The sequence below is a fragment of the Trichomycterus rosablanca genome, chromosome 7 (assembly GCF_030014385.1).
Source record: "Trichomycterus rosablanca isolate fTriRos1 chromosome 7, fTriRos1.hap1, whole genome shotgun sequence".
Classification (NCBI taxonomy): domain Eukaryota; kingdom Metazoa; phylum Chordata; class Actinopteri; order Siluriformes; family Trichomycteridae; genus Trichomycterus; species Trichomycterus rosablanca.
This window is the reverse complement of record NC_085994.1, coordinates 20,675,602-20,692,033: the sequence shown is the minus strand read 5'-3', so window position 1 is coordinate 20,692,033 and position 16,432 is coordinate 20,675,602. Positions and strand designations below refer to the sequence as shown.

The 16,432-nt window shown below is 38.6% G+C and overlaps 1 protein-coding gene across 1 annotated transcript in view; it reads right to left on the bottom strand.

The window, feature by feature from the left end:
* Window positions 1–2,209: 2,209 nt before the first annotated feature.
* Window positions 2,210–16,432, bottom strand: part of pip5k1bb (phosphatidylinositol-4-phosphate 5-kinase, type I, beta b) — a 57,608-nt gene continuing 43,385 nt past the window's right edge. Inside the window, exons 9-15 of the mRNA XM_062998494.1 lie at window positions 15,473–15,556; window positions 14,702–14,750; window positions 14,508–14,592; window positions 11,588–11,743; window positions 7,187–7,298; window positions 4,757–4,874; window positions 2,210–3,279 (exon numbers count right to left, since the gene is read on the bottom strand). Coding sequence (XP_062854564.1) covers window positions 3,277–3,279; window positions 4,757–4,874; window positions 7,187–7,298; window positions 11,588–11,743; window positions 14,508–14,592; window positions 14,702–14,750; window positions 15,473–15,556 — 607 coding nt within the window. The 3' untranslated portion in view covers window positions 2,210–3,276. The remainder of the gene's footprint in view (window positions 3,280–4,756; window positions 4,875–7,186; window positions 7,299–11,587; window positions 11,744–14,507; window positions 14,593–14,701; window positions 14,751–15,472; window positions 15,557–16,432) is intronic.

Below are 16,432 nucleotides of genomic sequence, written 5' to 3'. Positions count from 1 at the left end.
TGAAACCAAAATGGAACTTTTTGGTAAAAACTCGTGTTTGGAGGAAGAAGAATGCTGAGTAAACACCATACCTACTGTGAAGCATGGGGGTGGAAACATCATGCTTTGGGGCTGTTTTTCTGCAAAGGGGACAGGACGACTGATCCGTGTTAAGGGAAGAATGAACGGGGCCATGTATTGTGAGATTTTAAGTCAAAATCTCCTTCCATCAGTGAGAGCATTGAAGATGGAACGTGGCTGGGTCTTCCAGCATGACAATGATCCCAAACACACCGCTGGGGCAACGAAGGAGTGGCTCCGTAAAAAGCATTTCAAGGTCCTGGAGTGGCCTAGCCAGTCTCCAGACCTCAACCCCATAGAAAATTTGTGGAGTCCGTGTTGCCCAGCGACAGCCCCAAAACATCACTGCTCTAGAGGAGATCTGCATGGAGGAATGGGCCAAAAAACAGAAAACGTTTGACCTCTGTCATTGCCAACAAAGGTTATGTTACAAAGTATTGAGTTGAACTTTTGTTATTGACCAAATACTTATTTTCCACCATAATTTACAAATAAATTCTTTAAAAATCCTACAATGTGATTTCCTGGATTTTTTTTTCTAATTTTGTCTCTCATAGTTGAAGTGTACCTATGATGAAAATTACAGACCTCTCTCATCTTTCTAAATAGGAGAACTTGCACAATCAGTGGCTGACTAAATACTTTTTGGCCCCACTGTATTACAATTTTTTTTTTTTAATTAAGAACACAACTAAAAAAGTACATAAAAAAGACCTTTTGCTGTGGCACTCCAAACTGTGGTCAGGTACATTCTGTTAGTTTTATTTATCTACCTCTCAGAGTCCAACTGTTGCCATTTGAATTGATTGGACATAGTTTGGAACGGCACACACCTGGGTCCAGAATTTACACTGCATTGTCAGAACACAAAACAAGCTAATAAAAATATTTCAGTTTTGATGTTGAATTAATTTTTAAACATGTTTTCACTTTAACATTATGTGTAAAGATTTTAAAAAATGAATATAAAATCCCCTAAACACAATAACATGCAAGAAGTCAAGATGTAAAAATACTTTCTGAAACCACTGTAGATGAAGCATTTGATATTAACTGCTTTCAGGTTTGATAAATTACACTGTGGATGTTAAATGAACTAATTAAAAATGTACATATACTGATCAGCCATAACATTAAAACCACCTTGTTTCTACACTCACTGTTTATTGTATCAGCTCCACTTACCATATAGAAGCACTTTGTAGTTTTACAATTACTGACTGTAGTCCATCTGTTTCTCTGCATGCTTTGTTAGCCTGCTTTCACCCTGTTCTTTAATGGTCAGGACCCCCACAGGACCACTACAGAGCAGGTATTATTTAGGTGGTGGATCATTCGCAGAACTGCAGTGACACTGACATGGTGGTGGTGTGTTAGTGTGTGTTGTGCTGGTATGAGTGGATAAGACACAGCAATGCTGCTGGAGTTTTTAAACACCTTACTGTCACTGCTGGACTGAATAGTCCACCAACCAAAAATATCCAGCCAACAGCGGCCCATGGGCAGCGTCCTGTGACCACTGATGAAGGTCTAGAAGATGACCAACTCAAACAGCAGCAATAGATGAGCGATCGTCTCTGACTTTACATCTACAAGGTGGATCAACTAGGTAGGAGTGTCTAATAGAGTGGACAGTGAGTGGACACGATATTTAAAAACTCCAGCAGCGCTGCAGTGTCTGATCCACTCATACCAGCACAACACACACTAACACACCACCACCATGTCAGTGTCACTGCAGTGCTGAGAATGACCCACCACCCAAATAATACCTACTCTGTGGGGGTCCTGACCATTGAAGAACAGGGTGAAAGCAGGCTAAAAAGGTATGTAGAGAAACAGATGGACTACAGTCAGTAATTGTAGAACTACAAAGTGCTCCTATATGGTAAGTGGAGCTGATAAAATGGACAGTGAGTGTAGAAACAAGGAGGTGGTTTTAATGTTATGGCTGATCAGTGTATTTATTAAAGTAATGCTATTTTGTACTTGAACATTGCAGCATATTAGCTTGCACTTTTTTAGCAGATGTTCTATACTAAAGGAAATCATACTAACAATATTTAAAAGCAGCCTGTGATTCGAGCACAATACAGAAACACAATCAGGAGCAAAACTGTACAATATACAGTGTTTATTGAAGTCATGTTCATAAATTATGCTCTACAAATGTGCAATAATGATATTCGAGGACATTCTTAAATATGGATCACTATAAACTTTGTGTAAAACAGAAGCACGCACACTGTCATATAATAATAAGCATGTAACAGGATGCTTCAATATGAAATAAGATTCCTAATAGAACAGGTTCACAGATATGAAACATTCCCCACCCTACACAAAATATCCTCTGTGTATCCACACTGGAGCAAAAATCGTTCATATTAAAACCTCTATACAAACACACTTGTTTACATGTACAATTGGAGATCAGCTCATGTCCAGCTATGCATATGTTCTGCGATCAGTATTAAACACATCACCAAACACTCCCATACTGCATAAATAAATGGCACGAAGGACATCTAGCATAAGTGATTTTTGTGGTTTATAATATTTCACACATTTTTGTCTTTGAAACACAACTCGCTTGTGTCTTTGAAAGTCATTTTATTCAGTACTTTGAAATAGTAATGAAAACTTGGACATTCAGTAAATAATTCAACTACTGAGTGATATCCTACTTTACATCACCGTATGTTGATTTTAGGCTTCTAAGTCATGTATAACATTTCATAAAATCATATAAAGTGACTCTACATGGCACTTGCATGATTTAGCGTTTTCTGTACAGTCATGCCTGATCTGAAGTTATTTGTGTGTATTGTAATGTGCAAGAACAGCAAATGTGTAGACCTGATCTAGACAAAGCAGTCTTCGACCTGTACAAAGCAATTTTTCTACAATGAATAGCACACAGTGAAGATTGTAGATGTTTTGGCCCCTGGTTGTGAAATCAGTCCTATTTACTTTTCAGCAACAATAAAACAGAGTTCTCAGTGTTTCCTACTGCTACTATCATAGTGAAATTGAAATATTTGGTTTCCACTCTTGTGGCCTGCGTGGTAGCAGCAATCTGCAGTGTTTCATCAACAGGAATCCATTCAGCAAATCCTGGTGGGCCTGGATAAAAGTGTTTCGGTGCAGATGATGAAGAGCAATGAGGAAGACTTTTCTTTCTGCTGCCATAAGATGACCGCACAAGATATCATTTTACTGAAACATGGAAACAAAAAATTAATACCTATTAGCATTGTATAAACTAAAAACAGCATTTTTGGTTAATACAGTTTATACTGTACTAGCAACTATTTGATAAAATATTACATTATTACATTATTTATAATTGTACTCATTTAATAATGTATTTATTGATCAAATCATTCATTTATCATTAATAGCATCTTATCCCAAAACTTCAGACTCGCAATGTAACCTATGCAGAAAAACACTGTGTGCAAGGTGTGAACACACATCACAGAACAAAGCATCACAGGGCCTCACACACTTCATTTACACACTTACACCTACTATGGTTACAATGTTAGTGTCACTGTAATGCAAACTATAGTCCAATGTCCAGATATTGGTCATTGGGGTTCCTATGGGAATTACTTTTATTCGAACTAGCTGTTAGTCTATAATATATACTGTATGGCCAACAGTATGTGGACAGCTTACCCTGAGCTTAGACATCCTATTTCGAAACCATATACGAGGGTTCCTCAAAACGTTTCCGCACTTTTTAAAACTCTATTTATTAAGAATTTCAGAAACAAATTACATCACTTTTCTCCATAGTCACCTTCCCTTGCATTTTTCCCAGCGTTGAACCAACTTTTTAATGCCATCAGCAAAAAAATGTTTTTGGTTGAGCGTGTAGCCACTGATGCACCGCTGCTTTCACATCATCATCACATGAAAGTCTTCTTCCCCTTAAAGCTTCTTTGAGCGGTCCAAAAAGGTGGAAATCAGATGGCACGAAATCTGGACTATAAGCTCTCTCTCAGTCTCTCAGACACGACCAATTACTTCTCCTCCCACTCTCACCATTGCCAACAAAAATATGAAAGTGTGGAAACTTTTTGAAGATCCCTTGTACATTAATAGCTGACCTCTCATTTGCTAAACCACCTGAACCTAATCATATGTAGGGATGTCCACTCAGTTTTGTCCATTTAGTTTACAAACATATTATATGTAATTGCAATGGGAATACACAGTGCATTCCACAGTTTTACCACTGCTTTATCCTGGTCAGGGTTGCAGTGGGTCTGATTTATTGGGTGAAAGGCAGGAAACACACCAGACAGGTCGCCAGTTTATCACAGGGCACACACAGACACACACACACACACACAGACACACACACATTCACACTTACACTCACACTTAGGGCAATTTTAGCATGTCTTTGGACTGTGGGAGAAAACCAGAGCACCCAAAGGAAACCCATGTGAACACAGGGAGAACATGCAAACTCCACACATTAACAACTCAGGACACCAAGCCGGGGATAATAACCCAGACTGTTCTTGCTGTGAGGCTACTGCGCCACCGTGCCACCCACAACATAAATGAATAGTTGAATTATGAATGGTTTATTATGTAATGGAAAAGTCCTCGGGAACAATAATTAAGCACACAATAGTGTTATAAAAGACTGTAAATAGTGCTCAAGGTATAAACTTACAAAGTAAACATCCAGCACTGATCCATCATCCTGGTCATTGTACATGGTACTTTGCTCTGAATTCAGACAGATGGCGCTGTCCTCCAGTGTGAATGTGGAGTGGGCTCCATAAGGATATCTGCAATACAGCATAACAGAAGTGCTGCTGTAAGAGAATCAACTAGCAATAAATAAAAACCAAAGTATATTTTCTGTAAATTAAAATGAACTTATAAAGCATTCGTGCATGTGAACAAAAACCTACAACAACCAATATAAATTACAAATGCATTCAAATATCGAAAGCAGCTAAACAAAAATTAAAAAATAAAATGATGACAAAATCAGTCTGTGACAAATTTGCTGTCTAATATATACATGTTTTTTTAATATTTCTATATATTTTTGTCTATTTCCATTTTTAGGTCTAACTACATATCACAAACTTACAACCAACTTACTTCTATATTTATTGCCAAAATACTGACTGCTGCCACACTACAAGTGATTTAATTCTTCTTGGACATTTTCATTAGAGCTATTCATTAACTCAGACTGGCTCTAAACCCATTGTTCTGAATTAGACACCAACATCAAGTTGCCCTTAGATAATGAATCACAAATAACAAACCTGGCTATTAATTGGAATACTGTTTAAAAAGTGTCAACCTCTCTCTGTAAATTATATATAAATAATAACATTAATATCTAATTTAATTACATCATAATACATGTTTACTATACTATACACCTGATAAGTATGATCCATAAAATCCACCAGGATTTAAAACTTGTATTGTTAATCAGTTCTCAATAAAAAAAATGCTCATAATTTAGGTGTTTCACCATCTACTGTACATAATATTGTAAAAAGATTCTGAGAAGCCAAAGAAATCTCGGTTTGTGTAGGAACACCACTGTTGAATGTGCGTGAACTTCAAACCCTCCAATGGCATTGCATGAGAAACTGTCATTATGCTGTGATTATTATAACCATGTGGGTTTAGGAGTGCTTCAGAAAACTATTGTCACTTAACACAGTCCTCTGCTGTATCAAGAAGTGCAACCTGAAACTCTATTACACAAAGAGAAAGCCGATCAGGGGTTCTATACAGAAACACCACCAAGTTATATGGGCCTGAGAACTCTGAGATCAGCTCACATGAACTAAAAGACAGTAGAAGCATGTGCTGTGTGTGATGAGTCCATGTTTTAGATTAAAAACAGAAGTTGAGGTTCTCTGTGCCAAAAATATAAAATAACCATCCAGATTTTTATCAGTGAAAGGTGCAAAAGCCATCTGTCATGGTCTAGAGATGAATCAGTGACCACAGCGTGGTCATACACATATGGTATATTTTAGAGAGACACATGCTGTATTCAATGCAACGATTTTTGCAGGTTCCAGGTTATTCCAGCAAGATAATGCCAGGCTTCAAAACAGCGTGGCTTTGTAGATGCAGAGTACATGTGTCTGACTGGTCTGCCTGTAGTCCAGATCTGTCTCATATTGAAAATGTATAGTGCAGCATGAAGAGAAGAATCAGACTGACAATCACAGACTGTTGAGCAGCTTTAGTCTTGTATCAAAGCAAGAAAGGAGGAGAATTCCACTTGCAAAACTGCAATAATTAGTGTCTTCAGTTCCCAAACCATTAAAAATCTCATTAATAGGGAAGATGATGAAGCACGGGGCAAATACGCCTCTGTTCCAACTTTTTTTGAGTGTGATCAGAGAAGTATTAACCATTTATAGTAAATATGTATTCCAGTATTGTTACATAAGACAAGCTCTCTTACTTTAAGTATATTTTTAGGTACACGAGGACGTGTTCTGCATGACCAGAAGAAAACCACTGGAATCACCTTGTGTTCACCTTGCTCTCTAAATACCTCATGCATGCAGGGTGAAACCACATTATTATGTTCCAGACAAGCTGATTATATTATATTGTGTTAGTGACAAGGTGACAGGTGACTAAGACTGTCTACCTGCCACAGCTGCTTCCAAAGTGTGGTTTTAGTTGCCTTAGCATTAAACACCTATTGTAACAACGTTTGTATTAAACAATGGCTCTTGTTAAGTCTCATAGCTGCTAATAAGATAATCAGGAGGTCTTTTAAAAGCTATTTCCCCAGTAACAAAGAAAGGTAATTGCATACTGGATATGAAACGATTATAAGCTTTATAATGACACAGAGCAAAATATGGTTGTATTACTGTGGTGTGTGGGGAACTTTAAAAGAATTAAAGGTTCATTGTTGAGAGATATGGCTTTTTATCACTATAACAACAAGCCTTTATATGTTATATAAAGGCTTGTTTTGTTTATGAAAATTCGGAAAACCGTCTAGGCTTCTTGAGGCGGGCCAGGTGTGAGCATGGAATAAAGTTATCTAAATTAGTTGCCGTGGGTACAGTGTGTGTTTGTGGATCTGTACAAGTGTTACCTGTAGTTTGATCTGGCCTCTAGGTATCTATCACTGACGTACATTGAGGAAGCTGCAGCATAGTAAGGCACGACAGATACCAGGTCAGGACGCCGATAATTTCCCAGCATTGCTGAGGAACAAAGAAAAGAAGTTTTATTTTACCATACAAATAAAAAGCTCACAGTCTATGTTTCAGAAAGTCTAATCTATTAAAAAAAATTATAAGCTCCGATGGAATCAAATAAAATGGCTAAAAAACTGTAAAAATGAGCAAGAACTGTCTACATATTAACACATTTACATATTAAAGTTGGGTGCTCGGGTGGTGCAGTGGTAAATTTCACTAGCCCACTGGGCTCCAAGGTTCAAATCCACAGTGGTGCTATTGGCCATGATTATCTGTGTCAGAGGAAGAAGGAACAAGAAAGCCCCCGCCATGGATTGTGGTGTTTACTGCATTGCGCCCAGTGAAATCACCCAATGCAACCCTAACCGGGATAATTCTCACATCAGATATTCTCCTTGGATTTTTATGCACAACAGTCTCAACCATTACACAAAATATACAAATAAACCTCTAAAACAACTAGTTTTTGTGTGGAATCAGAAGAGAATGGCCAGACTGGTTTGCGCTAACAGGAACAATAATGTAAATAACCACTATTTACAGCCTTGATGAGAAGAAAAGCATCTCAGAGCAAACAACATATCAAACCCTGAGGTTAACTGACTATAAAAGCAAAACACCATATCATACTTTCAGCCAGGAACAGAAACCTGAGTCTACAGTTGGCACAGGCTCATCAAAACTAGACAGACCAAAAAACTATTGGTCTAATAAATCATGATTTCTGCATCAACATGCAGATAGGGCGTAAAGTTATGGAACCAACCTGCCTTGTGTTAACTATTCAACAATTCTGGCCTGTGATGGTGGTATTATGGTGGACGAAATGTTTCCTGTCACACATTGGGTCCCTTGATACCAATCAAGCTGTTACAGCTATGGTTTAATTGCTGCTCATCATGTGCAGCCTTTTATGAGCACAATTTACTATCTTAAAATGCGTACTTTCAGCATTATGATACCCCATCAGTGGCTGCTGCTGGTCTTTCAAAGAGGGGAAGCTCATTGTCGGCTTACATCATAAAATTTGACAATTTATTTACACATAAATTCTGCCCTCTGTTCCTTTTACAAGAAAATGGCCTGAAATGGGTTGCAGTTTGTCTTTCGACTTCACTCGCAAAATCCGCGATGGGACTGAAGCTCCTAGTGATTAAGTGACTAATGAAATGTATTGCTTTGGCAATACGAATGTCCCTATTCGTCATGCCAATAAAGCTTCTTTTGAGTTTGAGTTTGAGAAGTGACGGTGTAGAACTCAAACTAGCTGTCAATCAAAACGGAATTCAGCCTTTCCACTGATCCTCCAATCATCTTGCAGAAGCTCAGCGTCCAAAGCATAAATCAGCGTTTTCCCAACCTTTTTTGCACCACCGACCGGTTTCATATAAGATATAATTTCACGGACTTGCGGGAAAGGGAGGATTTAAAAATATTGCTCACAAACGGTGTAAAAGCTTTTTTCACTGCAACAAAACACTGTTTCCACCTAGGGGTGACAATAAGACAATAACACCCGAAATAGAAGCAGTGAAAACTGCTTTTCTAGCTATCTCTAATTATTTATTCTTTCTGTGCGGCCTGGTAATAAACGACCCACGGACCCACTGGTACTGTCTGCGACCCGGTGGTTGGGGACCACTGCTATAAACTACCCAGCATGCAATTTAGGACACAAAGTTCAGCAGACATTTTCATCCAAAGATTTTGACAAAATACAATGCAAACATTTAAAAATTAAGGGCCTTGTAACTTGGCAGTGGTTGAGGCCTAAAACATAGTAACTTAACAACTAAGCCTACCAGTGCACTAGCAAGCTCTTTCTGTTCCGTGAAGACCATAATAAACCATAATAACTGCAATTTTATGTAGGTAATGTTAGCACATAGGTACAGTGTGATGACTAATTGTACAACAAAACATCAAACTAATCTAAATTATGAGCTTAAGGCAATTTAAAGAAACCGAATGTGCAATGGAAGGATGGATTTTCTGTAATTATAATCCCATGTTCATTATTTACAAAAGCAAATAAGCAATGTATTGTTAAATTTGTATGGCTGGGCACTGATGTTGGTCAAGAAAGCCTTAACTGATGTTCCAGTTCATTTCAGAGATGTTCAGTGTGGCTAAGGTCAGGACTTTTCTTCATTTCTTTATAGACCTTGCAAAGTTGGAGGCATATAATTTTATTTATATAACTGATTTATTACACCTGTAAGTAATTGTTGTGGCTGAAACACATATATTCTATCATTATTATTTTCTCTTGTGTCATACTATATCAATATGATACAATTATAGTTAACTCTCAAACAAAGCTTTTGAAGCTTCACCCTACATTACAACACTGAATGCAAGCTCTGAGACACACTGTGAACTGAGCCGGCTCAGGTCACATAAAAGGGGATGTAGTTTCCTCTTTACACTTTTCCCCTTTGCTATTCACAGTTTGGTTTCTGTAATTCATTACTACATGTCTTTGTGCAATAGTATACAGGACTTCTCCTTTCTGGCAGTCGAAAACTGAGCACTTTAACAGAATTTAAATACACTGACAAAGTCATCCTACTATTTTTGCCATAATTAAGTATGAATAAATGTAGCTATCACATGTTGTACTTTTTCAAATTGTACCCATTAGCCAAGATGCACTATATGGACACCTGACCTGACTAACAAAGTTAAAAGCATATATGTGATTTCATACATTCATCTGTTAACAATGGATGTGACTGGAACATCTAAACTTCATAAGAAGGTTGAGTGTCTACAAAATACTGACCATATAATATATGTTAAGTGTCTGAAGTTTGCATCTTTAGTATTGCACAGGTGTCACAAGGCTAATGTTGTATAATTTGTATAATGCAATAAAAATAAAATATCAGTGATTTGCTCATCTTTTGAACCCTCATTTAACTAATACTAATACAAAGAAAATATTTTTACTGACCAAATTCATTGCATTTTGAATACAAACAAATTTTTAATTAATTGTTGTTGGGAAACTAATTGTTGCAGTTTTGCAAGTGAGATTTTTGCCCATTCTTGATTGTTAAAAGACCAGCTGCTCAACAGTCTGTGGTCACTGTTGTCTGATTCAACTCTTAATGATGGGCCGCTCAGGTGGCGCAGTGGTAAAAACACACGCTGGAAGCAGAGCTGGGATCTCGAATACATCATATCGAATCTCAGCTCTGCCTGCCGGCTAAGGCTGAGTGGCCACATGAACAACAATTGGCCTGTTGTTCAGATATGGGCGGGACTAAGCCGGATGGGGTCTCTCTCTCATAACTGGTGCAATTATGATCTCTGCTGGCTGATTGATGGTGCCTGCACAGGCGAGAAAAGATGCAAAGAGTGCTCTCAGGGTGTGTCTCTCTGTACACAACGCTGAGCTGCACTGCACTCGTCAAAGTGTAGGTGATAAGATGTATACGGCATGCTGCCCACGTGTCAGAGGGGTCATGGGTTAGCTTCGTTCTCCTCAATTAGAGCAGGGATCGGCATAGGTGGAGAGGAAGCATGACGCAATCGGGCAATTGGACGCGCTAAAAAGGGAGAAAGAGGGGAGAAAATGCATGAAGAAAATAATAAAATGATGTGCCATACATTTTCAGTAGGAACACAGACCTGTACTGCCGGCAGGCTAGACAAGCATGCACACCCTGTGTCTCTAAGACTTTGATGCTGTTATAACCATGAACTTCCCTGGAGAAGATGTAATCTTGATGGCAGCATATGTCTCTCTAAAATCCTAATCCAGCTATTGTTTGATATTCATGTGAGTTAGGGTTGCACACCCCTGCAAGTTCTGTTTAGTAAAACAGTACATTCCACAGTACTGTAGGTTTTATAAACACTGTACAGAACTGTAGTCTAACACAGACACAATCTTTTCCAGCTTGATCATCACTTTCCCTCTTGGGAGCATTTTTAAAGCACCAGATTACTTATGCTTTAAAGTCATGATTACACAGATATTAAAAGAAGATTGCACATTATGAGAAATTGCTAAATGATTACTGTGGGAGAAAAACACATGACTGACTCTAGATTTGTGGCAATACAAACAGGTGACATCTATAAAAGCCATAAAGCCAGTGCCTAGCTTGCAGTTTTCTCTCTATTTATATGGTAGTAAAGAATAAAAATAGATTCAATTTAAATTCATTAAAATTTTCAATTATATTACTGAACATTTTGGCATTTGTCTACATGCTATGTGAAGTCTACAAGCTTCAGTAATTTATGATGAAATCTTTTAGTGTTGTTGACAGGTTACTGACCTTGTCCATCCAGACTGGCCAGACTCCGAGCTCCGGCGAGCCTCTCTGCCCTCTCGTCCACTTTCTCTTCCTTTCTTGGAGACAGCAGCTCCTGAGAAGAGGACTTAAGAGCCACTATAGAGTTTCGCCCCCTCTTAGTTGGAGAGTAGCGGCTTGCTGTTGATTAAATAAAAAAGTTTGTAGAAAGTCAGTGAGTAAGGCACAGATAAAAAAGAATAGAATTTTTTTTTTTAATAATTATAATTTGAATTACAATAATTGTCCTTTTTTACCCAGTCATGATTCCCTCAGCTGTTACCAACTCATCTGCTTACTGTGGAATGTTTCAAAATAATGGAACTTCAATATTCTATCAACTGTTTACTTCTGATTTCCATGTGTAACAACAAACCCACCTTAACTGTTTGATGCCAAAAAGTTATATTTTTGTGTCATATGTGTAACAGAGCCACCTGCCGTGGAGAATGGCAGGGGATACGGGTTGACCAGTCATGCCAACCTGCTATGCCATTAAAGCTAGCAGGAAGCATGAGGGTGCAGATGACTGTCAGTACTTAGTGTTTACTTTAATTAGACAGTCTCAGTGTCCCATTAGAGTTTATTTGCTGCAGCTGAGAGAGCCTTTTATATGCCAGCTTTGTTGGCCTTCATTAGAATTCCTTAATTCTGAGGAATTCTCTCATCCTCTCAGCAGTCATGGTCTAAGCGCCGTGGATGGGCGAGTTGCCCCAGTGATGGGTCCACAATGGATGCAGACTGCATTGATGATTTGCCAGCTGCTGCCCTGACTTGTACTAAATTCTTTTTTTTTTTTTTTCAAAAGTGTGGGTTATCAAACACTGGTGAACTGAGTAGCTGACTGGCCTGCACAATGCTGACTGTGCCATCAGTGGTTGTCCTTAGTACTGCTAAATAATGCTATATACTTCTCACAATCACGTTCAAAAGATGAAAAAATTAAACATAATCCCATATGGTTTTGATGCTCTGGTGTTTGTACATATAGTGTATTTTGCGAGACATATAATAAAAAAAATGCTAATTTTATTTTATATGGTATTAGACATACCAATATATAGTATAGACTTTAATACACTGACACAATACACTAGACAAAGTAAGTGAAAACTTAAGAAAAAACACATTTGCACATACAGTGTATCACAAAAGTGAGTACACCCCTCACATTTCTGCAAATATTTCATTATATCTTTTCATGGGACAACACTATAGACATGAAACTTGGATATAACTTAGAGTAGTCAGTGTACAGCTTGTATAGCAGTGTAGATTTACTGTCTTCTGAAAATAACTCAACACACAGCCATTAATGTCTAAATAGCTGGCAACATAAGTGAGTACACCCCACAGTGAACATGTCCAAATTGTGCCCAAATGTGTCGTTGTCCCTCCCTGGTGTCATGTGTCAAGGTCCCAGGTGTAAATGGGGAGCAGGGCTGTTAAATTTGGTGTTTTGGGTACAATTCTCTCATACTGGCCACTGGATATTCAACATGGCACCTCATGGCAAAGAACTCTCTGAGGATGTGAGAAATAGAATTGTTGCTCTCCACAAAGATGGCCTGGGCTATAAGAAGATTGCTAACACCCTGAAACTGAGCTACAGCATGGTGGCCAAGGTCATACAGCGGTTTTCCAGGACAGGTTCCACTCGGAACAGGCTTCGCCAGGGTCGACCAAAGAAGTTGAGTCCACGTGTTCGGTGTCATATCCAGAGGTTGGCTTTAAAAAATAGACACATGAGTGCTGCCAGCATTGCTGCAGAGGTTGAAGACGTGGGAGGTCAGCCTGTCAGTGCTCAGACCATACGCCGCACACTGCATCAACTCGGTCTGCATGGTCGTCATCCCAGAAGGAAGCTGACGCACAAGAAAGCCCGCAAACAGTTTGCTGAAGACAAGCAGTCCAAGAACATGGATTACTGGAATGCCCTGTGGTCTGACGAGACCAAGATAAACTTGTTTGGCTCAGATGGTGTCCAGCATGTGTGGCGGCGCCCTGGTGAGAAGTACCAAGACAACTGTATCTTGCCTACAGTCAAGCATGGTGGTGGTAGCATCATGGTCTTGGGCTGCATGAGTGTTGCTGGCACTGGGGAGCTGCAGTTCATTGAGGGAAACATGAATTCCAACATGTACTGTGACATTCTGAAACAGAGCATGATCCCCTCCCTTCGAAAACTGGGCCTCATGGCAGTTTTCCAACACGATAACGACCCCAAACACAACCTCCAAGATGACAACTGCCTTGCTGAGGAAGCTGAAGGTAAAGGTGATGGACTAAACCCAATTGAGCACCTGTGGCGCATCCTCAAGTGGAAGGTGGAGGAGTTCAAGGTGTCTAACATCCACCAGCTCCGTGATGTCATCATGGAGGAGTGGAAGAGGATTCCAGTAGCAACCTGTGCAGCTCTGGTGAATTCCATGCCCAGGAGGGTTAAGGCAGTGCTGGATAATAATGGTGGTCACACAAAATATTGACACTTTGGGCACAATTTGGACATGTTCACTGTGGGGTGTACTCACTTATGTTGCCAGCCATTTAGACATTAATGGCTGCGTGTTGAGTTGTTTTCAGAAGACAGTAAATCTACACTGCTATACAAGTTGTACACTGACTACTCTAAGTTATATCCAAGTTTTATTTCTATAGTGTTGTCCCATGAAAAGATATAATAAAATATTTGCAGAAATGTGAGGGGTGTACTCACTTTTGTGATACACTGTATGTATCAATTATGAGCAAGATACCAAGTGTCCTAGTGTATATATAATACAGTGCCATGACTTTGTGGACCTTCATGACTGTTTAGCAGCATTTTGAATACAGATGAAACAACAAGAAAAGGATGAACAGGTCTAAGACTGAGCAGAAGATAAGTTTTAACATGGATACTCACAATGAAGCTTCCGGAAAACTCTGGTACTCATAAACTTGAGAAATCTGTTGGCGTAGAAGCTGGGCCTGTGGACGGACACTGTGTCCTACGGATATGAAAAAGAGAGAAAGATTGAATCAGGATGGGATCTTTCATCATGCAGTGTGTATGAGCTTATTCATATAAACATACTGATCTGTGAGCTATCAACTTACACCATCATAGACAAGTGCTTTCCACGAGTGTTCCAGCTTCTTGATGAACCTTAGTGAAAGAAGAAAATGGCAAAGTAGGCTTGACTGTAAATGGAAAGAGCTTATGGGAAAATACTGTGTATATACAATCATGTTTCTGTAAGCTGTATACACTCAGTCAGCAAATACTGAATCATCTGTACTGCCACTGTTTTGTAACATAATTTACTGCATAGCACGTAACTAATCTATTTTACAAAGCATGAAAGCCACTTCAAATGCATTTGGTGTTATTGTAAGCACTTTTTAAAGTTTATACCAGGATCTTCTGTCTTATCTGCAGTAGGTCACTGTGGCTTGCCTAGTCAGGTGATATTGGTCTCTGTAACTGTAAACCTTATAGTATTTTAAAATTTGAGACTAACTGATAAAACAAAGAAAAAGGGAATCAGAGCTAACTACTGCTAAGCTGGAATCAAATATTTAACACTGGCTGAAGAGTGAGAAATCTGAGAAAACATCTGACATTTTTCCATTAGTCCAATTTTGTCTGACTAGCCACATTTACTTCACAAACAAACAGGGACAGCATATATATGAAGTGACAATGACAGCTTTGTTAAAAACAGATGGGCAGGCAATGGTGTAGTTAGTCATACCTTGAAACTACAAAACACCTCTCAGTTATGGCCAAAAATAATGCCAGATATCAATCACTAATGTCCTACGGGTTTTTACACTTTTTAAGAGGTTGATAAAAAGGCAGACCATAGTACAAAATAGAATTTGTACCTGTATGACTGCAGGATGTCAATTATGCCCAGAAAAATGAGCAACTTCTCTCCTCTGTTGGTTCGAGCTGGGATGCCTCCCATTCTGCAAAAAAGACAATTTAATTTGTCAGCTTCTAGTTATGACATGTTAACAATAAGTGTATAATAACGGCAAAGCGTAACTTCAGGCAGGTAATAAATAAGTCACAATTAGGACACATGTTTTATTTGGGCAAATCCGGTCCATTTTATAGGTCAGTGCTAACAGTGTTAGTGTGTAAGAAAAATTAAGTATTAATTAATAACTGTTTGAGTGCTGATGTTAGATATAAATCATTGCTTAAATCATGTATAAATGTAAGTTGTGTAACTCCCTATTGTTGAACAAATGCTTATATGTTTGTGTAAGAATGGAATGAACCAAAGAGACTGAACTTTGTCAGCATGTTTAAAGGCTCTAGTGATACACAATTTGTATAAGACCCTCAGTTATCTCACATGAACTGACCAGTCTCACAGGGACACTAAGTCTATCTCACAGCTTATGTTTAAAGCTTAACTCCCTCTTAAACATGTTCTCCTTGTTTATAAATACCCAACCAGCCATCCTTGTGGGGTCTCTGGTGTTCATTATTTTTACTACAATAGGCTATACATTAAGAGCCTTACTCTGCAGAGAAACAAACCTAAATGAACTACATTTTGTTCTTGGTCTCTTCAGTTTAGATAAAATGATCCATGATCAATCTAAAAACAAGCAAGGATTAAAACTAGGAAATACACCAGACAAGATGCAATGAAACACAGAGGGTATTTATACACAAACCAATTAATGCAGGACAAGAAACAAAAGCAGAATTAGTAATAGACAAGGGGCAGTAGAGACATGGCATCAGAACAGACCTACAGAAAACATATGTGATGTTGTAACAGTATGAGCAACCCTGGAGAGGAGACCAGAGAGGACACAAAGAAGTTA